Raw genomic sequence first — 26,077 nt, forward strand, 5'->3', positions numbered from 1 at the left:
GCTCGCTCACAACAGCGCGGTGGCATCGCTGGATCCAGGGACAAGGTAAGTAAACACAGTCTGTGGATCCAGCGAGGCGAGCCCGAGTCTGACTCGGGGTTACCGCTTTTGGTATGAAAATCTCACCCTGAGTCAGACTCGGGAATACCGCCAGGGGGGTTAAAGTCACCTACAATTTACACTTAAAAGACTGATTGTCTTTAAAGGGGAGTTCCACACGTTTTTTTTGTTTATTAAAAGTCAGCAGCTACAAAAAGTGTAGCTGCTGACGATTAATAAACAGACACTTACCTGTCCCACGGTCCAGCGATGCGGGCGGCCTAAGCATCACTCCTCTCCCCCTCCTTTCCGCCGGCGCTGTCATAGCAACTGTGGGCAACCGGGCTGTGGCAGCTTTCAGCTTCACAGCGGGGGGCGCATTTGCACATGCACTTGTCGCACTGCACTCTGCTAGTGACCAGGCAATCTTCTGGGACCAGTGACATATCCGAGAAGATTGCAGAGAGGGAGGGGCCACCTAGGGGGAGAGGAGGAGTCGCCTAGGCAGCTGGAGCAGGAAGGAGGAAGTGGGACAGGAAGTCCTTCTCTAAAGTAGGTACACACTCCCCCCCCCCCCCAAAAAAAAAAAAAAAAGATTACATACCAAACGTGGCATGTATGGGGGCGAGAAGTCCTTAAAAGCGGAAGTTCTACTTTTTGTTTGAATTCCGCTTTAAAGGGTTGCCCCTTTGGGTTGTCACCAAAGTAAAATAACATGGAATGACACTTAACTTACATGAAGAAACAGTCAGGTGCTAATTCTAGTTAAAAATGCATGCAATGGGTATCTAAATAATCTATAATATGCCACGGTAGGCATTCTAAGAATTAATAAATGTCATTAAGAGCATTGTAATTGAGTTCCCTTCTTACAAAAATATACTAAGGCCCCATACACACGAGAGGATTTATCCGCAGATACGGTCCAGCGGACCGTATCCGCGGATAAATCCTCTCGAGGATTTCAGCAGATTTCCATGCGATGGCGTGTACACACCATCGCATTGAAATCCGCGCTGAAATCCTCTGGCGATGACGTGTCGCGCCGTCGCCGCTATGATGACGTGGCGACGGGCGCGACGCTGTCATATAAGGAATTCCACGCATGCGTCAAATCATTACGACGTGTGCGGGGAATCCCTTTGGACAGATGGATCCGGTGAGTCTGTACAGACGAGCGGATCCATCCGTGGGATCCGATTCCAGCAGATAGATATTCTGTGCATGTCGACAAATATTTATCTGCTGGAATTCGGAAATATCCACGGATAAATATCCGCCGGAGTGTACACACCATAGAATCTATCCGCAGAAACCCATTCGATGGGATTTATCTGCGGATAGATTCTATTGTGTGTACGGGGCCTTAGAGAATCACTCATTTAAGGAAATGCTTGTAAAGGTCACTGATGTGATTAGACTTTGTTCTTCAAGGGACTGAAAGTCCTACAATTGCTAAATGACAGTATTATACACAAAGGGAGGGCTTAAATCTAAAGTCGGGGAATGCCAGGGCAGACTATCAAAGTGAAGTCAGAGAGGATCACAGGAAACAAGCGATTTAACGTACACGTTGCAACACGCTAAAATGCAGGTGTCCAACTTCAAAATGATAGAAATAGCATTTGTTCCCATCTCAGCACTCTAGTGCAGTGCATTTGAAAAATACAACATGTCAATTTTTTCTTTTTTTTCTTGTGTTTTGGGGGAACCCATAAAATATATTAACCACTTGACCACTGGGCACTTAAACCCCCTTCCTAACCAGACCAATTTTCAGCTTTCGGTGCTCTCACAATTTGAATGACAATTACTCAGTCATACAACACTGTGCCCATCTGAAATTGTTGTCCTTTTTTTCCCCACAAATAGAGCTTTCTTTCGATCACCTCTGCGTTTTTTATTTTTTGCGCTAAGAAAAAACACTGAAAATTCTGTAAAAAAAAAATAATCTTGTTTCTGTCATATTAGCAGGCTATTTCTCACACACAGCATATGCATGCCACGAATTACACCCCAAAACACATTCTGCTATTCCTTCCGAGTATGGCGATGCCACATGTGTGAGACTTTTACACAGCGTGGCCACATACAGAGGCCCAGCATGCATGGAGCACCATCAGGCGTTCTGGAACACCCAAGCCAATTCTGACATTTCTCTCCTACATGTAAAAATCATCATTTATTTGCTTGAAAATTACATAGAAATCCAAAACATTATATATTCTTTTTTAGCAAAGACCCTAGAGAATACAATGGCAGCCATTACAACTTTTTATCCCGCATGGTATTTTCGCAGCAATTTTTTGAACGCTTGTTTTTTAAAAAAAACTGTTTTGTGCTTAAAAAAAAACAAAACAGTAAAGTTAGCCCAATATTTTTGCATAATATGAAAGATGAAGTTATGCTGAGTAAATAGATACCTAACATGTCACACTTCAAAATTGCACACGCTCGTGGAATGGCGCCAAACTTTGCTACTTAAAAATCCCCATAGGCGACGTATTGCAAGGTATTGGAGTATTGTGGAGTATTGGGGTATTGCGGAGTGTTGGGGTATTGCGGAGTATTGGGGTATTGCAGAGTATTGGGGGTATTGCAGAGTGTTGGGGCTATTGGAGAGTATTGGGGGTATTGCAGAGTATTGGGGTATTGGAGAGTATTGGGGTATTGGAGAGTATTGGGGGTATTGCAGAGTATTGGGGGTATTGCAGAGTATTGGTGGTATTGCAGAGTATTGGTGGTATTGCAGAGTATTGGTGGTATTGCAGAGTATTGGTGGTATTGCAGAGTATTGCTCAGGGATGGATGGATGGCTGGATCTGTGACTGCATTTGTCACAGATCCAGCCACAGCAGCTGCTGCTTCCGCTCCCCCCCCTCTCCTCTCACACTGTACCGATCGGTACAGAGAGGGGAGGGAGGAACCGGCGTCATCACATGACGCCGGTTTGTTTACAAGTGATCGCTCCGTCATTTGACGGAGCGATCACGCGGTAAACGGACGCTATCAGCGGCAATTTACCGCGATCCGTGATGCGCCGGGTCTTCTAGACCCGGCGCTCACGGATGATTCCGGGAGTGCGCACCAGGGGGCGTGCGAGAGGAGGATTCTGGGAGGACGTCCCAGGGACATCCTCCCAGAACAACTCGACCGCGCTGTAGACGTGTATTGTCTATAGCGCAGTGGGAAAGAGGTTAATGAGTGCAGAGCTGCAATCATGTGTGTCTTTTATATCTGCCTAGAGTTCAACATTACTATAATACAGTAAAACCTTGGATTGCGAGCATTCGTGCCAGAAGCATGCTTGTAATCCAAAGCACTTGTATATCAAAGCAAATTTTCCCATAGGAAATAAAGAAAACTCAAATGATTCGTTCCACAACCATTTATTCATAAATCCTTCAGTTTATAGTCCATATAAAAAGATTATAGCAATGTGATAGGTTGTGTAACCATAAAATGTCCATCCACAAATGGAAGCCTCCCCAAGGGGATTAGAAGCAAAATCCAGCAGGAGCTACAGAGTATAAAAGAGAAGAGAGGAGCCTCTAAGTGTAGCAATATGGTTACATTTAATGAAGGTACAATATTTAGCAACTCACATGGTTGATGTTTAAAAGAGGCACATCTAAGTATGTAGGGATCTGGGGTAAAGCGATCCACATAGACTGTCCTCCTCACAGCCGTCTCTCACCACTGTCAGTCTGCAATTGTGACCGGGAAGAGTATCCTGCAGTAGAGCATTCTGGAAGCTAGGCGCCAACCGCTCGTGGAAGGGACGGCATCAATGGTGGTGCAGAGGAGGGTCTATGTGGACAGCTTTACCTCGGATGCCTGCATACTTAGATGTGCCTCTTTAAATTATCAACCATGTGAGTTTCTAAATGTTGTACCTTCATTAAATGTAACCATATTGCTACACTTAGAGGCACCTCTCTTCTATGTTATACTCTGTTGTGACATGACACTGCTTGTATCAAGACATTGCGTGTACATCAAGTCAAAATTTTGTAAAAAATTTTGCTTGTCTTGCAAAACGCTCTCAAACCAACATTTTACTGTAGTACATATAGAGCATAGCTAAACATTTCTTTTTGACCCAACATGCACTGTAAACTTACTTTGTCAGTTGATATAACATTTCATCAGACTCTATTGTTGCACTTCCATTCACATCCGGGAGATTGTACGAAGAGATCTCCGCTGTCATTGTATCAATTAAATATTTCACACCTGCAGGAAACAGAAAAATAACTGCTGATCTGCCAGACATACAGTGAGCTTCCAACCTCTTCTTTGAATTGACAACACAGTGCCCCTTCTGCTCTGAAATCTCAACCAGCATTATCAGCCCTGCCCACTGGACTACAGAACTGCCCACACGCTGTCTGGCCGATCAGACCGCGTTTCGAAGGCGCGGCCTCGCCTTCTTCATCAGCTGCGGCTAACACACAGCACGCATGGATCCCTCAATAGAGACTTTCCGGCGGCCCTGCCGTGCTCCTGTGACACTACATGTGGAAGTTCCCACCCGCTATAGCACTCATCAAGTGCTCCAACATTTTTCACGCACGTTATTAGCATTGTTTTATACTTGTATACAGTGAATCTTGGATTACGGGCATAATCCGTTCCAAGAGAATGCTTGTAATCCAAAGTGCTCGCATATCAATGTGAGTTTCCCCACTAAAGTCAATAGAAACTAAAATAATTAGTTCCGCATTGACTTTAATGGGATGCAAAACCGCATGCGGCCAGAGGCGGGGGGGGGGGGCATCGGAGAGCCTCGAAAACGTCCAAAAAGGTCCGAGGACACTTCGGCTGACCTCGGCAAACCTCGAAAAGACTTCCTTCCCAAGATTTGCCGAGGTTAGCCGCGCTGTCCTTGGTACTTTCCGTGCATTTCCGAACGGTGCCAATCGGCTCTGCTGGGCTCCGGCGCCTCCCACCTCAGGCCAAAAGCGGTACAGCACACCGGTTTGGTCTGAATCGTGCTAGTTTTGCGAAACAACACTGGCAAACTGAGTCAAGATTTTTTTAAATACAGTGCTCGTATTGCGAAAACTCTCATTAACCGCTTTACTCGCAATCCGAGGTTCCACTGTACTGAATACATTCCTAAGCTGTTCAAAGGATTGGCTTGGCGCTTCTTTCTCCTCCTTTTGCTTTCCTTAAGCTCTGATTCTTTCCCTAGTCTGTGTTCATTGGAATCCCCCTAGCCCCTGGACATTGATTGATTCTTCTTGAAGCAATTGAGTGTTCTCCATTAGTAAAAATGAGTATGGTATGGTTGCCAGCCATAACAGGAAGGGCGGGCAGGAAATGCGGAGCTTCCGAAAGAAGAACTTGAACTACTTTAGTCCTGAGGATTTTGAGGATGAATTCCTTCACAGTGTCTGCAACTACAAAGACCATAGAGGACATGTTTTAAAATGTTCTTTACTGTTAGCTAAGAATATATAAATACTTGATGGTCCAAAGTATGGCCATGGGTTCACGTTAAAGAATATATTGCTGTAAAGGGATTGTGGTTTGCTTGCAAGAAAAGTCAAGGGAACAAGGTGCACTTCAATAAAGACGTGCAAAAGAACACTTTTTATTATCTACCTTTTTCCAAAACATCTTCCGTCATTCGGACCTTTATTCCAGGATTGTTTGCATTGCATGTAGCAGATATACTAAGAACAATGAACAACACAGAGCCAGCCAGCAGCATTGTTGTCTTATATCTGTTAAGTAGAGAAAAATGTGTTATAATAGTATCCTCTGAAACGCTAAAGCATCTTGGATGTTATAATAAAAATAATCATTTTCCCTTTTTACTCTGTACTCTTTATTTTTACAATAAAAAATTTGAACAGGAAAAATAATCATTTTCCTATGTGCTTATAGGATTCAGTTAGATAAAGTCTTGATCCTGTATAATTATAATCCTTTAATTATACTGTACGTGACATTTTTTTTGTATAAATTAATGGGCATACATATTTTATTAGTAGTAAAGTTCATATATATATATATATATATATATATATATATATATATATATATATATATATATATATATATATTTACTTGTAAGCTGCTACATTTAAAAAAAAATTGTCACTTATTATTAAAAATGATTAATTAATTAACTATTATTACAATTTTTCACTTATTAATACTTCTGAGGACTTAACTTGACTGCTCTCTGGAGGTATCTCAGTTATCCTCCCATTGGCAAATTCTCCCAACATTAAAATAATATAATTATAAAATAGTGATTACTGAATCAGTTTTAAAACATATCATTAACTTATGATTTAATTTTTATCTTCATGATATATAAATTGGTATTCCATTAATTTCAATATTTAGTGAATGTTGGCAGATCACACAGGTTTAAATGGAAATGTTCAGGCCAATCAAAACCCTAGCCATGTTTTTCTCTTCCTCTCTATTTTTCCCATCTCTCTATCATTTGCCCTCCTTTTTTTCACTCCCCTGCCGCTTTCCTCTTCTAAATTTTTAATCTCATATAACCTACTTTACAAGTCTACTTTCACTATGCTCCGGAACCCTACCACCATCCTCTAGTTTATTATGAAAAATTGTGTATTTTTCCTCCTTGCATTGGCCTTTCGCACAACTTTTGGCGATCCTACCACTTTGCTTTTAAGCCAATGGTCATGTTCCTACTGGGTTACTATGTACTGTTTGTTAGAAGTTGAATTCCCAATGTCAGTTATAACAATAAAACATTAATTTTCTTTGCAAATATAAATAAATAAATGTAGGCCATGACTATTAAAAGGGATCTAGAGAATGTGTGTCTTCTTCCACTATGCTCCGGACCCTACCACCATCCTGTAGTTTATTATGAAAAATTGTGTATTTTTCCTCCTTGCATTGGCCTTTCGCACAACTTTTGGCGATCCTATAACCTTGCTTTTAAGCCAATGGTTATGTTCCTACTGGGTTACTATGTACTGTATGTTAAAAGCTGAATTCCCAATGTCAGTTCTAACAATAAAATATTAATTTTCTTTGAAAATATAAATAAATAAATGTAGCCATGACTGTTAAAAAGGATCTAGAGAATGTGTGTCTTCTTCCACTATGCTCCAAACCCTACCACCATCCTCTAATTTATTTTGAAAAATGGTGTCTTTTTCCTCCTTGCATTGACCTTTCGCACAACTTTTGGCGATCCTACAACTTTGCTTTTAAGCCAATGGTTATGTTCCTACTGGGTTACTTTGTACTGTATGTTAGAAGTTGAATTCCCAACGTCAGTTCTAACAATAAAACATTAATTTAATTTGCAAATATAAATAAATGAATGTAACCATGACTGTTAAAAAGGATCTAGAGAATGTGTGTCTTTTTCCACTATGCTCCGGACCCTACCACTATCCTCTAGTTTGTTATGAAAAATTGTGTCTTTTTCCTCCTTGCATTGGCCTTTCGCACAACCTTTGGCGATCCCACCACTTTGCTTTTAAGCCACTGGTTATGTTCCTACTGGGTTACTATGTACTGTATGTTAGAAGTTGAATTCCCAATGTCAGTTTTAACAATAAAACATTTTAAAAACAATTTAATTAGCAAATATAAATAAATAAATGTAACCATGACTGTTAAAAGGGATCTAGAGAATGTGTGACATTTCCAAATACCCTTATGCAATGGTACCTTAATACTCGAATAATTTTTTGGGGAATGCATTGACTGACGCAGGTGAACCAGAAGGTGGTGAATTCGCCTTTTCTATCAATGCTTCCGTAATGCTAATAGTTGAATTACATGACTTTTAGATGGAACTAGTGTCACCCTCCTTTTTTTATGTCTGTATACTATGCTGGCCAGACTGCCAATAAATACTACATTAGAGTGCTTCATACACATCTGGCCTTTTTTATGTTACTCAGCCAGTCCATGTACTGGTGGTCACCATAAGCAAGGCTTGTATGGTTTGATGGCAAGTAGTGCTTATTATCAGTCATACTTTCTGCAGGTTGTCCTAAAGTTATTCCATGCCCTTGTTCAGTACTGTAGTAATGGTAGGTTCATCAATGCAACATACAGCAAAAGGATGAATGCATCTCTCATTTACCATTAGCAAACATATTCATATTTAATAATTCCTTGTGAAGATGAATATATTGCCCTGAAATAGTCAAAATGTGAATTGTTGAGTGTGCCCATGTGATTTTGCTGTCAGTCGGACAACACAGCAAACAGGCAGGAGTGGTCACAATATATGTGCTTTAGTAGAGGTGTAGGGGAAACTGCATGGAGAATCAGGTGGTCATTCTGTAGATCAGGGGTGTCAAACTCAATTTAATCGTGGGCCGCATCAGCATTATGATTGTCCTCAAAGGGGCCAGTTGTATCTGTAAGATTAGATGTGCATCGTATCCCCTCCCCTTACATTAGATGTCAGGAGCCACCCCACCATCAGAAGTTGTGTCCCCCACTCCCTCTTACATCACATTGCACCCGCCTTTCCTTATGCTGCTGCTAAGAAGAAGCTGGATGCATTGTTTGAAAGCAGAAAGTAGGGGTCTGGAGGATGACCAGAAGAGGGCTGAAGCTCTCCTAAAGCTGCAGGAGAGGTGCAAGGGCCACATGAAATGGCATGGAGGGCCGGATTTGGCCCGGGGGCCCTGTGTTTGACACCTGTGCTGTAGATGAACCCTTATCAATAGCAATAACTGTTTAATTGAATGTGGCCATGGGATGGGATTTTTTTGGTGCTGTGTCACAGGATGCAATGCCATTGGTGTCGGTGATGCAAGGGATGGGGGCTGAATGGTGTAGTGATATGTGGCAGTGAAAAGAGGTAATATGGGCAGCTGTTTTTGCAGGCAAAACACTATAAGGACCCTGTTTAGAGCAAAGGACTGAATGTCGAAAAGGGCCTTCAAACATAATTAACTGAACTGCTTTGGGAAGGTGATTATAAAGAGACAGTTAAGCATACAGCTAAATTCAACAAGCAAGATTAGGAGACATTGTTTGGTAACAGGATTCAGAAGACCTGTAGAATTCTCTATAAATCTTGGCATCGCTTAACAAAACACCTCCTGTGATGGAGTGTGTTCCTCAAGAGCTAAGAGTTTACGTTGGTGATAGTTTTGACACTATTGGCTACAGAATGTAACATGCTAGCCACCACACGTCAAGAATTATGGTATGTCACACAGAATTAGTAGTTCTAAGACCTCTTTAACACTTTGTGACTTTTCATTCACTTTGGTTTACAGAGAAAATGTGTGTCTTGTATAGGCTCCAGACTAAGGTCAACGGTCCTTCTGACTTACACCCAGCACGTCAACCCAATGCCCAACTACACCACATCCATACGTCCTATAAAGGACAAAACATGTGTAGTGTTAGGTAAGCTGAGTTGAGCTGTAAAACCCCTTTACACACAAGTACAAATAGAAAAAACTTACCTGTATATAAAAAGGATAGAGAATTTCAAGGCCTCTCAGTCCAGTCTTTGTATGCAATAAGTAATGCTGCTTCACATATGTACAGGTCATGAACAATAGGCTAATAAATGGTTATTACTGCAATGACTGATCTGGTTCTTCTTCTTTTATTCTGGGTGTGGGAATAGGGAGGAGCATATCGTATGTGACATTGCATCTGTATTTATGGCAATTTGCAAAAGTATAACAATATAAGGTGATACATATAACAACTATTATTTTATTCCAGCAATTTCAGAACATGCTTTGTTTATTTTTCATAGCTCTAATAACGTGTCTATAAAACAAATGTAACTGTTCAAGAAAATGTCATGTGCATCCATTATAGCATGCTGTGTATAAAAATGACATTCATCACAATTGTTTGTCATAGCAATGAAATCACCAGCTTTGTAAATAGTACAAATCAGCTACATTGTTCCTTGTTGCCACGGACGAAGCTAATGCAGAGAACGCTACAGGTCACCCAAGGTAACAAGAAAGACTTGGATATTACACTTTGGACACAATCACATCTCAATTAGAGCCCCTCCTGAATACTGAGGCTCCTTAAAAGTGAACTTCCTCTCCTCCCCGATACTTCCCAGTTCAGCCTTAAACTGCACCCTCGCCCTTCCACTTTTAACATTTCCTTGTTGCTCAATGAGGCCGCGCTTGGCCAGTATGGAAGTGTGGAATAAAATATGTTCAGAGTAGCGGCAGCCAACAATTATCACAAATGTTAAAATTTGCAATTAGAAGGCCACAGGACTCTAACAGATATGTTAAAGCAGGGGTGCCCAACCAGTGGCCGGGGGGCCACATGTGCCCCACAGAGCCCTCAAATGTGGCCCGCGACCTCCTGCTTTGGGATGGACTAGTATAGAATACTGTTATTAAAGGTCAGTTTATTACTAAAATTACAGTGTATTTATGGTAATATCTGTTTTGCAGTGGTTACCAGACTGCTTTCAAACTGACCCACAGATGCAGAGCAGTGCACCTGCGGGTTACCTGAACTGAGCCTTGGACTTCTGTTAATAACTGTGAGTTTGGTGAGCTTTCTAAAAAGTGCACCAAACCTGCAGAATATAATAGAAGTCTATTGTAAAGTGCAGGAAAGCCAATGGTACACTGCGTTGCACCCGCAGTGTGGGTAAACCGCAGCGCATCAGTGTAAAGGCAGCCTTGGGCCCCTTTCACACAGTCAGTTCGACACAATTGGACCCTCAATTCACCTCTAAGGAGTGGCAGATGTAAACCAACCATGTGTCCTTCTGCATATGCAGAGCGAATAGGGACCTGCCATCCGCCCGCTTCGCTCAATTTGGCCCGCGACCAGTTACCAAGTCGCTTATGTGGTCCTTGTGCTTCAAAAGGTTGGGCACCCCTGTGTTAAAGGGTATGTTCAAGCACTTTGTTTCTAGAAATTTAAGCAGGTTTTTAAATGGACTGCTATATTTTAACATGATCCTGTGCTTTGACCATGCAGAGCAGATGAACAGGTTAAATGTTATGGCTACCCCAGCAGTAGTTTATACTTTCTTTCCCTTAACTCACCCAAATCTCTGTTTGGCCATCTGAAATGAAGAGAATTACCTGAAATTTCTGGATATGGGATGGCCATATTACTCCCTCCCCTTCCTCCAATGTGACAGTGCCGGCACCTGACATTTTTGGCTTCCTAGGCACTCAGCACTGTTACAGAATGGCTGGATGAGAGTTCTCTTTCTGCTCCCAGTGGCTGCACAAAGTAGCAGGGGAGCTAAAATAAAGGTAGAACCAGCAGGAACTTGAACATGATGCTTTTTTCCTGAACCCGTAAAGTACAGGCTCGCTCTAAACTAGAACTAAAGGCAAAACATTTTTTTTTTTTTCGGATAGAGTAAGGAAGTGTTATAACCCCTGTCATTTTTTAATATATTTTTTTTTTGCCATCTGCGTGCCCATAGGGGAGATTTGTTTTTACTTCCTTTCCCATAGACAAAGCAGGAAGTGAGAGGAAATCCATCCAATGTAAGGGAATTCCTGGTTGTCACTAGGATCACCATAACTACACTTCTTATTGATAAATTTCCCCTCTATTCCTGCTCTGTGACAGCCCAAAATTAGGGATTAACTTTCACCTCCACTCCCAGTGATAACAGTAAGCAGGACAAACAAAGGAGGTTAATGTCTCCAAAGAAAGCCTTCTAATCGTGAGCAAAACGTCTTTGAATACATGAGTTTAAGCTTTCAGATACCCCTTTTTTACCCTAAACCTAAAGCTCAACTCCATACAAATACAAAAAACATAAATGATTGCAGTATCATATAAATATGTTGTTCTAAATTCAAGTACCTGAATTTGGATAGTTGGTAGAAGACTCTTGCATTCCCCCTACAGTAGGCCTCAGAATGGGAGAAGGAAAAACAAGCACAAGACGCTAATTATTTGGACTGCAGTGGAAGAAGCATGATGATAGGAGGAGATAGCAGAATGACTGGGAGATATGCTCGTAAGTGTGTTGCTTAAAATATCCCCATCGTAAATGTTCCTGCACATGAAATGGAGTAAGAGGGTGCTGCAGCACTAAGTTACCAGTAGGTTGACTGGCATTAGCACATAAATCAGAACATGTGTTGCCAGCACACCATAGATGGCCATGGCCATGGCTGGCTGCCCAATATGTGTTTGTCACATGTAGCTGGGCCAACAGCTGATTGGACTAAAAAAGATTGCAACTTTGATATGCAGATAGAGGTGAGTTCAGGGGAGGCCCAAACTCATCTTCCTTCCTGTCATACTGTCAGCGACTAGTAACATCAAATCATATCTGTGTCTAACTTCTTAACAATGCCTGTTACAAGTGCAAAATGACAGAACTGCCTTGACAGCACCATGGGCCTGGGTGACATTCCCATGAATGCAAGACTACTGATCATTACTTTCCTGATGGTAAAACACACAATAAACACATGGAGATCCTTGTTTAACTGGTTTCCCCTGAGCACCATAACAGCTAATATGCTAATTACCATAATTAAAACAACATAATGTAACCCTAATTGACATCTGTTTTATTGCTACCCACATAACAATCAACAGGCAGCTGGCAAACCACCAGAGAGAAATATAAAAAATTACAAATTTGGTCACCAGTGCCAACTCCTTCCAAAACACCTGTTTTTATAGTTTTGAATGAGTGAGGAAGTAGGAATCTCTCCCAAGTTTTTAGCGATTCCTGTGTTCCATTGGTAAGATTTACCCTTGCTTCCTGTCTAGTTGATTTGGTGTCTCTGGGGCAGGAAACAATAATATACAAAAACAAAACACCTTCTGGTAGAATCTGCCAGTGTTGCCAACTGTCCGTATTTTTACGGACAGTTCGTAAAAACGGGCACTTTTTTCCTCCGTTTGTAAATGTCCGTGGTTATGGGAATGTGCCAGTAAAAATAGCCGAGATCGGTTTGGCTTGGAACTGCGCATGGAGATTGGAGGCAGGGGGTGATTGGAGGCAGGGGGTGATGGTGGCTGCGGTGGCACCGCAGAAAGGGATGGAGGCAGGGGGCAATTGGAGGCAGGGGGTGTTAGTGGCAGGGGGTTATTGGAGGCAGGGGGTGATGGTGGCACTGCAGAGGGGGGTGGTGGCACTGCAGAGGGTGGGGGATGGAGACAGGGGATGTTGGTGGCACCACAGAGGGGGATGGAGGCAGGGGACGATGGAGGCAGGGGGTGATTGGAGGCAGGGGGCCTGGGGGAGATTGGAGGCAGGGGGAGATTGGAGGCAGAGGCAGATTGGAGGCAGGGGGAGATTGTGGCACTGCAGAGAGGGGTGAAGGCAGGGGGTGTTCGAAAATAACAAAAATATGTTTTTTTACCTTAATATCTACCTTAAATCACATTTCTATTTGCCTAGTGTACTTGTTTGTAGCCTAAATACTGAAATTTGCACCTAAAAATGTAATTTAGTAACTTTTGTGAAATGCCAGTAAAAACGTGGCTGCGCCAGTAAATTTCAGGTGTCGTGCCAGTAAATTTTAATCGGGTAGATTGGCAACACTGGAATCTGCAAAGATTGCAAGTTAAGAGAATTGCGCTCCCCTATTTTTTCCTTTAGTTATCACCACAATAGGGGAGCGCAATTCTCTTATCACGCATACTTCTAAAGTACCAGACACCAAATGGTGACTTGGTACTTTTGTTTACTCAATTGCAGCAAACCCACTATAACAATATAACACATTTTCACTTGCGCCAGCAACATCTTTACGGTTTACAAAGATTGCAAGTTGCTCTGTTTCTGTTTCTTTTACAAAAGACTTTATTGTCTTTAAAACATACACAACAGAGCCGATAGAATGACAACTGCATAACACACAATCTGTACACATGTATGGATCGGAATTGCAAATATAACATTGACGTGGATTCAAACACCAAAGAAAGTAAGTAAACAGAACTTTACGTCATAATAAGCAAAAGTACACTCCATCTGGATAGAGTGATGATTTTAAGGTTAGTTGAAATATCAAGACAATAGAAATTGCAAATCCACAATTAGAACATAGAATAAAGAATCGAAGATTGGAAAACACTTACGGGGAAATTATGACTTAGCTCTACTAATCCTAGCAGACAGATGGAAACCACAGTTGTATACCTTTTCTCTACCTATTAGAGCCACTTTATTGGCGTGGAGAACACTACTCTCCCAACCCCTACGAAATCACCAGATACGTATTCCTATCAAAACCATGGAACTCCTTATCCCTTACTTAAATCTTGATAAATGGGTGGATAGAGGCTTACTATGGGTAGACAAGCTCTTGAATGGCACTGTATTGAAAACTATAGAGATAGTAAAACTAACACATAGTTTTACTAATGCAGATGAATTTCCAATTATCCGCAAAGGGAAATTTCTATCTATAAACCCTCTCCCCACGGGTTTATTTGACTCATCAATCCTTTCTATCCTTAACCCACACAAACACCTTTTTACTACATCAAAAGTTGTTTTTTGAGAAAACAATTCCAATGCGCACACAGGTTACTGGACAGACTAGACCGCGGCGCGTGTATGTGCGCGCGCGTGCTAAGCGCTGCTTGTCGCCAATGGGCCTTTAAAAAGACAGCAGCTGCACATGTGCAGTGCTGTTTGATCTGCAGCTCCTGTGCCTTGTTAACCTGTATCTGCAATCTGATCACCTGTACCGACCCGGCTCTTTTGACCTACCTGCTATCTCCAATCCTGACCTCGGCTTGCCTTTGACCCTGCTTATACCCTTGCTTGATATCCTGTTGCCAACCACTGCCTGCTTATCTGACCCTGCTCCAGTCTACTGCATTACTCTGCCTGACCACCTGATCTGACCCGGCTCGTCTGACCCTGCTCCTGCCTGCTGCCTTGCTCTGTGTTTGCTGTGCTGACTCGGCTTGTCTTTTCCTTGCTACTGATCCTGCTACCACCAGCTCACCGGGTCGCTAACCTGCATCTGTCTCTGCCGTCACCTGCAGTTCCAGTCATACCTAGAGGATCATTGTCCAACCTTAGTGCCAACTACCACAGACTCCACAGGCACTCCTACCCCACTGTGTTCCAGAGACCACTGTTCCCACTCCAGTAGCTCCTGAACCAAAGCTATAAGAGAGGTCTCCTCCTACAAGTCAGGCTCTACCACAAAGGTACGTGGTAGAGCCTGAGCAAAGCACGGTGACGTACAACACGTACGACTGCACTATAAAGGGGAAGTTCCATTCAGATGGCGCCACCCTTTGGGCTGCTTTTGCTGATTTTGTGTTAGTAAAAGTTTGGTGAGAGACGATTCGTGCTTTTCAGTCTTCGTGCTTTTCAGTCTGTTACAGCGTGACGAATGTGCTATCTCCATTACAAACGCTAGTTTTACCAGAACGAGTGCTCCCGTCTCATAACTTGCTTCTGAGCATGCACGTTTTTTTCACGTCGTTAAAGCCTACACACAACCGTTTTTCAAGAAATGAAAAATGACGAGAACATTTTGAGCATGTTCAAAATTTTTAATGCCCATTTTTCACGTTGACAAAAATGCTCTGGAGCCTACACACGATCATTTTTAATGACCATTTAAAAAATTGCATTTTTCACATCATGAAAAACGGTCGTGTGTACGCAGCATAAGGACCCTTAAATCGGGGGTTCACCCTTACATAAGACTTTTTCCCCTTAGATGGATGCTCGTTTTGTCTAGGGGAATCGGCTAGTTGTTTTAAAATATGAGCTGTACTTACCGTTTACGAGATGCATCTTCTCCGCCGCTTCCGGGTATGGGCTGCGGGACTGGGCGTTCCTATTTTGATTGACAGTCTTCCGAGAGGCTTCCGACGGTCGCATCCATCGCGTCACGATTTTCCGAAAGAAGCCGAACGTCGGTGCGCAGGCGCAGTATAGAGCCGCACCGACGGTCGGCTTCTTTCGGCTACTAGTGACGCGATGGATGCGACCATCGGAAGCCTCTCGGAAGACTGTCAATCAAGAAGGAACGCCGGCTCCCGAAGACCCATACCTGGAAGCGACGGAGAAGATGCATCTCGAAAACGGTAAGTACGGCTCATATTTTAAAACAACTAGCCAATTCCCCTAGACAAAACGAGCATCCATCTAAGGGGAAAAGAGAAAAAAAAACTTCATTGGGTGAACTCCCGCTTTAATAACCTCCCTACATACACATACTAGGGCTAATTTAAAAAGGAACCAATTAACGTACCAGCGTGTCTGTGGAGTGTATAAGGAAACCAGAGTACCCAGGTGAAACTCATGCAGGCATGATGTTACATACAATCCCAATAAAATACATTTAAGTTTTTGGTTGTAACATGACAAAATGTGGAAAATTTCAAGGGGTATGAATACTTTTTCAAGGCACTGTAAGAAGCCCCATTTATTTTCTCTAAACACTATAATTTCTCAGGTTCTCTTTAAGAGAAAACAGCATTGTAGGTGCATGATATGATTTCCGCAACGACACCTTTTTTAAATTACTCAAGAATGCACTCATTAATAAGACAACTGAACTCCAAGCATATGTTATAAGTAGGTGATCTAGTGGCTTGTTGAAACAATGACACAGTTTTATACAATTATAGTGTATCCTTGCTACTTGTAAACTCACTCACGTGCATTTGGCATACATTTGAGACTATCTTCCAGGCTTAGCACAATAGCATTGCATGTACATATGTGGCAACGCCCATCATTAGAGTGATCTATCCATGCACTCCAATGACTCATCAGGAATATGTAAGGAATATGTAAGGAATTTCTATCCTGCATTTAGCATATTGAGATCACGAGTAGGGCACCGTGATTGCTGTTATGTCTACTAACCCCTGAGAGATTTCCAGGTATCTATGTCATAAACCAATGTTTGAATCTAAACACCTGAAGGATCAAAGCATTTAAAAGAAACGTGTTGCCCTATGGCACACAATCAATGTTTACTTTTCTTTCATTTAAAGCGGTGTTCCACCCTAAAAATGAACTTTCTATGAACAGCTTGCTTTTAATGTAAAAAAAATGAAAACATTATTTTTTACTCACTTCTATCTGGCTGTTACTAGGCAGATTTCGTAATTCCTCCGATGGAATTCCTCTGGAATATCTGATGGAAAAACTCAGATCGGCATACACACGGTCGGAATTTCCGATGGAAAATGTCCATCTGACGTTTTCCATCGGAAATTCTGATCGTGTGTACAGGGCATATTACACTGCTCTGATGCAACCTATTATTGGTATTAGTGTAAGGAATATGGTTGGTTTCAGTGAGAGGAATAGTGCCACATCATTGGTGTCAATAGAAGAGTGGCCCATGGTTGGTATTGGTGCAAGGAACAGTGTTCCATTGTTTATATCAGTCGGAGGAATAGTGCCTCGATGTTTATGTCAGTAGAGGGAATAGTACCCCATCATTGATGTCAGTGGAAGGAATAGTGACTCATTCTTGGTGTCAGTGGGAGGAATTATGCCCCCTTGTTGGTGTCGGTGAAAGGAATAATGCTCCATCATTGGTCTCAGTAGAAGGAATAGTGTATTGTATCAGTGAGAAGATTAGGGCCCTATGGGCAGTGGCGTATCTAGGGTATGACAGCCATGGCAAGTGCCATGGGCGCCATATGAAGGGGGCGCTGTTGAGTGGCTGGGCAGCAAGGCACTTACCAGGGTTTGAGGGTCTCTTCTTCCCTGCTGCGTTCAGTCACAGCCCTCCCCTGTTCTCCTAGGCTCTCCCATTCCATCTGGTCGCGCACAAAGAAGAAGGAGGAACATCAGTTTCTCGCTCTCCTCTGTGAAAACTGAGGCCTTAAGTGATGAAGATTTGATCACTTCCAGTATTGGTTCTGTATTTACCTGGCCTTGGAGGGCAGAGGAGGGATCAGGGGTCTAATAAACCCCAGATTTCTCCATAGAGCGGATATGTCACTACCCAAGGTATCACAAGGGATGATAAATATCACTAGTTTTGTTAGCTGTTTTTTTTTTGTTAAGGTTATCTGAAAGATGGGTTTCAAATGTTTCAACAGGGGCGCAGTTTCAGTGCTTGCCATAGGTGCTATTTTCACTAGATACGCCTCTGCCTATAGGGCCAGGTAAAGACTAGCAAAGGACCACTTATGGCCTGCAATCTGCAGTTTGGAGACCACTGTTTAAGGAAATTTCTATGCCTCATTGGTAGAAATGTTTTAATACTGTCCGGCTTTCTATGTGGATTGTACCTTTAAGATATCTGTAAAAACACCAGTGCAGAAAACCCATACTGAGGTTTATCTGTCTTTAGTGAAAGCTTTATCTTGGGACAGGTATTTTCCTTCTCACTCTGTACTATGCTTTTCTATGAAACCACCTTCCCTAATCCCTTGTCAATGTAATCGCTGCCTCAGAATGGTGCTATGTCAGTATAAAAGGAGAAGCTGAATCATCCTGTTGAAAAGGTGACTTTCCTGCCATTTCCAGCACTAAGAAGTTTGATCAGAGGTGAGTTATGACAAGGATGGGTGTTGGGTGCGGCAGAATAATGCTTGCAACATGTTACAGCCTTTTTCAAAGATCCAGTTTCTTGATTTAATTGTACCAAATTTCATATAATGTCATGGCACACCAAAGACAATAATAATCAATGCTAATGCTCTCAGCTGACCTGGTATATTGTCTTCCTCCCTAAGTTTTGGTCATACTGTATAGCGTTAAATCCATTTTACCCTTTACCTTTGTTGGCACGGCATATTTCTATATCTGGTTTTTGTCCTACCCTGCTTCCAATAATCCTTCCTGAACTGTTCACTTTTTTCTTTCTGCTCTTTCCTTCCTAGTGTGCTTTATTATTACCTCCTTTATTATTATTTCTTATTTGTGTGCTTTATTTCTACCTTTATTGTTATTATTACCATATTTATCGGCATATAACACGCACCCCAATTTAAGTGGGAAGTTTCAGGAATTTTTTTTATTTTTTTTTAATAAACCACTTTGAAGCAAAATAATGGTATCTGAGCATCAATGCAGCCTGATCTGTGCCCATCTGCAGCCTCAATGCAGCCTTATCTGTGCCCATCTGCAGCCTCAATGCAGCCAGATCTGTGTCCATCTGCAGCTTCAGTGCAGCCTGATCTGTGCCCATCTGCAGGATTGCTCCTCACTGCAGCCTGATTAGTGCCCATCTGCAGCCTATAAATTTACCAAAATGCCCCGCGTGGCTGCATAGTAAATTCTCCTTCCCCCTGATTGGCTCGGGTCTGCTGCTGCCAGGAGGAGGGAGGGCAGGTACAAGCAGGGGATCACACACAGAGCCGCGCTGATGCTGCCAGGAGGGAAGTAAGGGGAAAGAGGAACAGAGCCTGATCTTCCAGCTGCTCTGCACACAGCAGCCCAGTGGGGGGAAGAGAGAAAGAGAAGCGGGCAAGATCTCACACAGCCCACTCTGTAGTATGACAGTCGACTAGGGGGTAAAGGAGGAGAGCAGTCACAAGAAAACACAGCCTGCTCTTCACACACAGCTGGCAGGAGCACCTGGCTACACGTATTTTCTCCCTTTTGGTCTGTTAAATATACATTTTCAAGTGTTTTATTATATCTGTTCCACAGATGCAAAAAAAAAAATAGCATCTAGACAGCAATCTTGTGAGCTAAAAACTCCTTGTACCCTCTGCTTCTGAACTGTTATCAGTTAGCTTTATTTCCTGCTATCTATGTGGGCTACAAATCACCTGCCCTGTAATGGAGAAGAGAGGGAGTGTTACTGACTGTACAGTATGTAATCCTAATTCAGTGGCATGTAGTCCCAACACACTCCCTTTCCTAAGGTTACAATGCTGTTCAGTATGGTTGTCACCCTAAGACAGGAAATGAGTTAATGGCAGGAATACCAGCCTAAAATAAAAAAAGTATAAATATAAAACTAAAGCAGCTACCATGTATGAGGACCAGTAAGTAAGCTGCAGTACTAAATACTTTTTTTTACCATTTGATTGAGTGGAGACAGATTAGAACACTTAAAAAATGTTATTGCTGTCTGTGCCCCCATTAGGGAGATTCAGCTTCTCTATTTGTCCTGTTTACTATTATGATCAAAGGTGGAAGTAAAAGAAAATGCCACATTTTGGTTTGTCCCCAGAACAGTAATAGAGGGTACACCCAAACAATAAAAAGTGAGCTATCCTTGTGCTAGGTATAAGTTAATGAATCATATAAGAGACACAATAAACAGTGCATTAAACATACTGTATGATGAACGCATCCTAAATTGACATGGCTGTGCAAACACTGTGCAAAAAATATATACAGTATATCTATATATATATATATATATATAGATATATATATCTAGATCTATAGATATATAGATATATATACTGCAATAGTCCCTCTTTCATCGGGACCCTTCAGGGTAAGGCTGCGCTATATTAAGATACCTCTCAACGCAACTCAACTCAACTCTTTCTTTGCCGTGAAGGAATAATGATAACGTGGACCACCAAAGAAAGAGTGCTCCCAAAAGGAATCACCACCAGCGATTAAATGAGCTCCTTACCAGCTGCTCTGATCCCACAAGCAGACCATCAGACGCCTTGCTGTATAGCAACCATATAAACATATAATAATTTTATATTGAATAAAAAGCAGAGACAACGTGCTGTTATTGTGATCCATGCCAACCAGTTGACTTTACTGTAGTCTTATAACGTAAAGACTAAGTAGTGTGTGTTTTTAGAGAGATATGAGGCTCACATGCCCATACGATCATGCATGTAAAGGTTCCACGATCTCCTAGGTCAAGATAGACTCCATCAAGGAAGTTAAAGGGGTTGTAAAAGTTCATGTTTTTTCACCTTAATGCATCGGGACCGAGTCATACACTCGGTGGCTATGTACGCCGAGTGCATAACACGGGAGCGCGCCCGCAAGGTAACCCCCTCGGAAGAGAGCTTCCTAGAGGGGGTTAGCTATTGCAGAGAGGAGCCTAGAGAGCCGCCGAGGGACCCCAGAAGAGGACGATCAGGGTCACTCTGTGCAAAATGACCTGCACAGTGGAGGTAAGTATGACATGTTTGTTATTTTTTTTTTTAAACTGAACTTTTACAATCACTTACAAGTACAGAGGAAAATCTCACCAAAATTTTAATAAAATGATAAAATCGCTCTTTTTTTTTTAAAGGAGTTACACAGCATGTGAAAAAGAGAAGGATGAGACAGGGGTCTCAAATAATGTCTTTGAGGGAGAATCAGCAACAGGGTCAAATGGAATGGTAACAAAAACTTTATTGATGAATACACATACAGTTTAATAAATAAAGATCCAACTGGGGTGGTGCAGAGACCTCCCGAGTGGGACCCGTTCCTCCAATGTACAGTTATCTATAAAATTGCAAAAAATGACAACGTTGTATAATAATAAAAGTTTGCTAAAAGACTGACCAACCACTACTGACTGGGGAGATAAACACAATCCTCCAAAATGCAAACTGATAGCTGGCAAAAAATATATATGTGAATATATGTGTGGCTGACCCCACTGATCTGGGTCAAAGAAAAGGGGGAAGCGGATGCAGATTCAGGCCGACTTGTGGAAAAATGTCACATGTGAGGCCCCTCCCAACGCGTGTGTTTCTCTGTAACCAGCGTCGTATGGGCATGTGAGCCTCATATCTCTCTAAAAACACACACTACTTAGTCTTTACGTTATAAGACTACAGCAAAGTCAACCGGTTGGCATGGATCACAATAAGAGCACGTTGTCTCTGCTTTTTATTCAATATTAAATTATTATATGGATCCATTAAATAATGCTTCCAGGGCATTTCTTCATTTTAGGCATAAATTCTCTATCATGGAATGTTTTATTGGCCCTAATCACCCTTATGACGTTGAATTAAACATATCAAAAGAGAACATATAATTGCTTTGAATGGTAATGACAATAATTATCTGTTACAGGAAGCACATAATTAGGTCTGAGTTGGTTTCATTTGGTGTGATGTCTTCAATTAAACATTTTTAAACCTGCCAATCACATGTTCTTTAAACTTAATTTGCCTCAAAATGTTATAAGTGTTTAATGTGTGGCCAATTAAAGACTGGAAAACATAAGCAACACACTAAAAAACAGGACCATCGTCATTGGGCCCCATACAGCCTACCTGACAGGACCCCTTAAAAAACTTTCATTGGCTGAACTTTGACAGTGATGCTGATCTCCACTCATTCGCCCCCATCACCAGCTCCTCCCACCTGTCAGTGTGCAGTGACTCTGCAGCAGTTGCTACATTAGATTGATGCACTCCTCCCCTGGAACCATGCCCAGCTACCCTACTTGCGTGAACTCTCTCCGGCTCCAACCTTGGCAAGTAGGGGTACACAAATCGATCCATGGATGCTGCACTGGGGCCACCCAAAGGCCAACATTTCCCTGCTGAACTGATGAGGCCCAGAACAGCAGAATTGCCTCTATCCCACTATTGTTGGCTCTGACTGTAAGGTTACACTTTAACACTTACAAACATAAGCCCTGGAAGGATTAATGTGTAAAGAGCTAGTGTTCTGACATATGGTGTTACCTGAGTGACAGTTGACTGTCAGGTGGTAAAGTGGAGCTGCAGAGGCAGAAACTGCAGGACTGCTTAAAGTAGAACTATAGGGAAAACTTTTTTATTTTGGATAGAGCAAGGGAGGGTTGTAGCCTAACAGGAAGCCAAATAGGAAGTGAGAGGAAATTCCAAGAAATTAAGGGAATTATTTGGGAACCTGCAGGTCTCCAAAACTAGTGTCTCCATTGGAAGATTTCCCCTCTATTACGTTTCTTGGGACAAATTTTATTTTTCTTTTACTTTCACTTTCAATGATAATGGTAAACAGGACAAATAATGAGGTTGAATCTCCCTAATGGTGGCACAGACAGCTATACAAACTGCCAGGTGTTCTAATCACTCTCTACTCTATCCAAAACTAAAAAGAAATGTTTTGCCTTTAACCACTTGGTATCCCGGCCATTTTACATTGACGGCCACAAGGTGGCTCTACAATGCGGGGAGGACGTCTATTTGGAGATATTTGTTACTATTTTTACTTAGTTTTATTGCCTTCACATAGGAGGCTAATTGAGTAGATAACCCCACAGGAGCCTTCCTTCAGAAGCACTAAAAGAGTTAAGCTGATAAATACCATATTGAACTTGACAGATGGTACTATCAGTCACTACTGAGAAAGGGGTCCTTGGTGGCCCCTAATGTCGCACATTGCACTTTAGTGGTTATTAATAAATGTCCTATTTTGTACCTTGTTTTTCATTGTATTTGTAACAAAAGACTGTCTGTATGAATCTACTGGAACACAAATCCTGACTTTACAGCATTCAAGCTGGACTACCATTTGCTTGACACAAAGAAACAGCGTGTAGCAATGATATGAGACTTTGCTTTGTCAAAATGGAATAAAGTTCCTAATTTACTTTAAAGATGTACAAATGCCTTACAAGTGTAATCAGAATAAATTGCATCTACTGTATATAGACTGATGGGGCAGAGGACAATAAAAGTTTGCTTAAAAAATGCCTAGAAACACTTACATTTCGTTGTGTCAACACACTTTGGCTTTCACATTGAGACTGCAGGGCAGGAGTTTTTCAGGCGCTATTTAGGTGCTATTTTTAAACTCCTCAGTGTGAAAGGGGTCTGAAGGACCCTGTGTACATGTACTGATACGATAACACAGGGGAGAGTTCAGGAGCAGTTGAAAAAAATGCCCAACTGCTCCTAAACGTCCGTTTACCAGCAGCAGTGTACATGAAGCCTAAATGGCTCTAAGATTGAATAGTATGTATTTGTCATATAAAGTACCGGTATATATAAGTATATAGAGTATATATAAAAAAGGTGGAATTTGTAATGGAGTAAATAACCTGCCATGGAAGTAATCTATATGTAATTGACACCTATACTTATTTTTCCCTCTTTATTAGCAGTAGTAGAAATGTACAAGTTTTAAAATTCTTGAGAAATCAAACCCCCTTTTTCAATTATTGATGTGTATTGTCTTGTCTTGCAGAACAGAAGCAATGAAATCTGTGTGGTTTCTCTGGTGGAGTTGTCTATCTTTGTCTGCACACAGCAGTCCTGGTGTAGTAATGAGAGTCACTCAGAAATGGCTGGATCACAGTAAGTCAATTTACAAGTTTGGTAGTTTTTTTTTGTATTTGCAAGATCTTTTCTTGGATATTAATACAATCTTGTTTCCCCAGTACGCTCTGAAGGAATAGACGTGTTTCGTCACATTCTCCTCTATGATCATCTTCCAGATATAAATGGTTCTACACGTGCGTTTGGTCAAGTTGATTATGCAATTTCCAAGTAAGCAGTGCTTCAAAATTAAAATGTATGTAAACCCTAAGAGCCGGTTCACACAGGGGCCGAACGACTTGCCGAGCGACTCAGCAAGGCGATCTGCCCACGACTTTAGAGGCGACTTGCAAAATGACTTCTGTATTGAAGTCAATGCAAGTCGCCCTGAAGTCATCCTAAAGTAGTACAGGAACCCTTTTCTAAGTCAAAGCGACTTGAGTCGCTCCTATTAGAACGGTTCCATAGTACAGAACGGAGCGTGACTTGTCAGGCGGCTAAGTTGCCTGACGAGTCGCCCCTGTGTGAACCGACTATAACCCTCTTATGCCGTGTACACATGATCGGTTAAACCGATCAGAATGGTCTGATGGACCGTTTTCATCGATCAAAACCGATCGTGTGTGGGCGCCATCTGTTAGTTAAACATTGGTTAAAAAAAAGGCAACTTGTTTTAAAATTAACCCGATGGATTCCTAACCGATAGGAAAAAAACGATCGTTAGTAGGTACGACCATCGGTTAAAAATCCACGCATGCTCAGAATCAAGTCGACGCATGCTCGAAGCATTGAACTTCGTTTTTTTCAGCACGTCGTTGTGTTTTACGTCACCGCGTTCTGACACAATCGTTTTTTTTAACCGATGGTGTGTAGGCGCGACGGACCATCAGTCAGCTTCATCGGTTAACTGATGAAAACGGTCCATCGGTCCGTTCTCATCGGATGGACTGATCGTGTGTATGCGGCATTACTTGAAAATGTAGCACCGCCCTGACCCCTAGAAGTGTGCAAGGAGGCTCCCAGCGGCATTCAGAGCTAGCATTTCACCTCAAGACCATGGCTAAAAATGGGGGATGGAGAAACATTGGATGCCAGTCACTTTAAGTGTCTTTTAAGAGATGTTTTTACTCAACACACAAGAAAAGAGGGATAAGAGCTACAGTTACCCTGAGCAACACTTACAGACTCCAGATCTGCATCCCTATTGTAAAGTGTAATGGAACATTAAGCCAACACCAGCAAAACTGCAGACAGCACCTCCAGCTGGTTAGTAGATTTCTCTGTTCTTGTTCCCATGCCTCTGTACATCCTCTTAGGCTTCCATGCATCATCTGAAAACAGTCACAGGGTGCCTGCAAGAAAACCAGCCTCTTCCAGGCTCCATCCCCCAGCAGAATTATGTTTCTTAATCCTGGTTCAACTTCCAAGGACCACTTCTTGCCTAACTCCAGCTCCCAGCACAGAGAGCATGCTATTCCCCACACAGGCTATGGGTCTAACAGAACAATTCAACAGCGCCTCCCCAGACTACAGCTTGGGGATAGAGAGAGCTCACAAGGACCATCTTAAATATGTATGCTCTCCCCAGCATCCACCAGGGGCAATAAACTGTCTGCTGATTGGTCAGGGGAAACATAAATATTAATAATTCAGTATTACTGCAGCATCTCATACTATTGCTAAAGGCAGCAATGACACCTTCTGGCAGCTCAGAGAAACAACAATATCACTGTTGAAAGCTAAATGAACAAATAAACTGTAAATCAACTTGGGCTGACTATCAACCAACTAACAAGATCAAATTAAAATACTTCCCCCCTGTTGTGACTACACAAGCATTTTGTTATAACTGTTCAGTGAGTGCAAAAAAAATGCTTGTCAATTCTGCAAGAAATCTGGTGTGCTCCTAAATTTCAGTAGTGAGATGGCAATGGCACACTGGAATCTCAAA

General features: G+C 42.0%; 2 protein-coding genes across 3 annotated transcripts in view; one reads left to right on the forward strand and one right to left on the reverse strand.

The window, feature by feature from the left end:
- Positions 1–11,937, reverse strand: part of LOC120918790 (BPI fold-containing family C protein-like) — a 55,955-nt gene extending 44,018 nt beyond the window's left edge. The window contains exons 1-4 of the mRNA XM_040330586.1: positions 11,845–11,937; positions 9,486–9,636; positions 5,650–5,771; positions 4,164–4,275 (exon numbers count right to left, since the gene is read on the reverse strand). Coding sequence (XP_040186520.1) covers positions 4,164–4,275; positions 5,650–5,758 — 221 coding nt within the window. The 5' untranslated portion in view covers positions 5,759–5,771; positions 9,486–9,636; positions 11,845–11,937. The remainder of the gene's footprint in view (positions 1–4,163; positions 4,276–5,649; positions 5,772–9,485; positions 9,637–11,844) is intronic.
- Positions 1–26,077, forward strand: part of LOC120918789 (BPI fold-containing family C protein-like) — a 332,741-nt gene that overhangs the window by 266,309 nt on the left and 40,355 nt on the right. The window contains exons 1-3 of one of the 2 annotated variants that reach the window (XM_040330585.1): positions 18,344–18,493; positions 24,056–24,165; positions 24,249–24,357. In XM_040330585.1, coding sequence (XP_040186519.1) covers positions 24,066–24,165; positions 24,249–24,357 — 209 coding nt within the window. In that variant the 5' untranslated portion in view covers positions 18,344–18,493; positions 24,056–24,065. Of the gene's footprint in view, positions 1–18,343; positions 18,494–24,055; positions 24,166–24,248; positions 24,358–26,077 lie in introns of those variants that run through there. The other variant, XM_040330584.1, reaches the window with a different exon arrangement.

This window comes from Rana temporaria, chromosome 12 (assembly GCF_905171775.1).
Source record: "Rana temporaria chromosome 12, aRanTem1.1, whole genome shotgun sequence".
Lineage (NCBI taxonomy): Eukaryota > Metazoa > Chordata > Amphibia > Anura > Ranidae > Rana > Rana temporaria.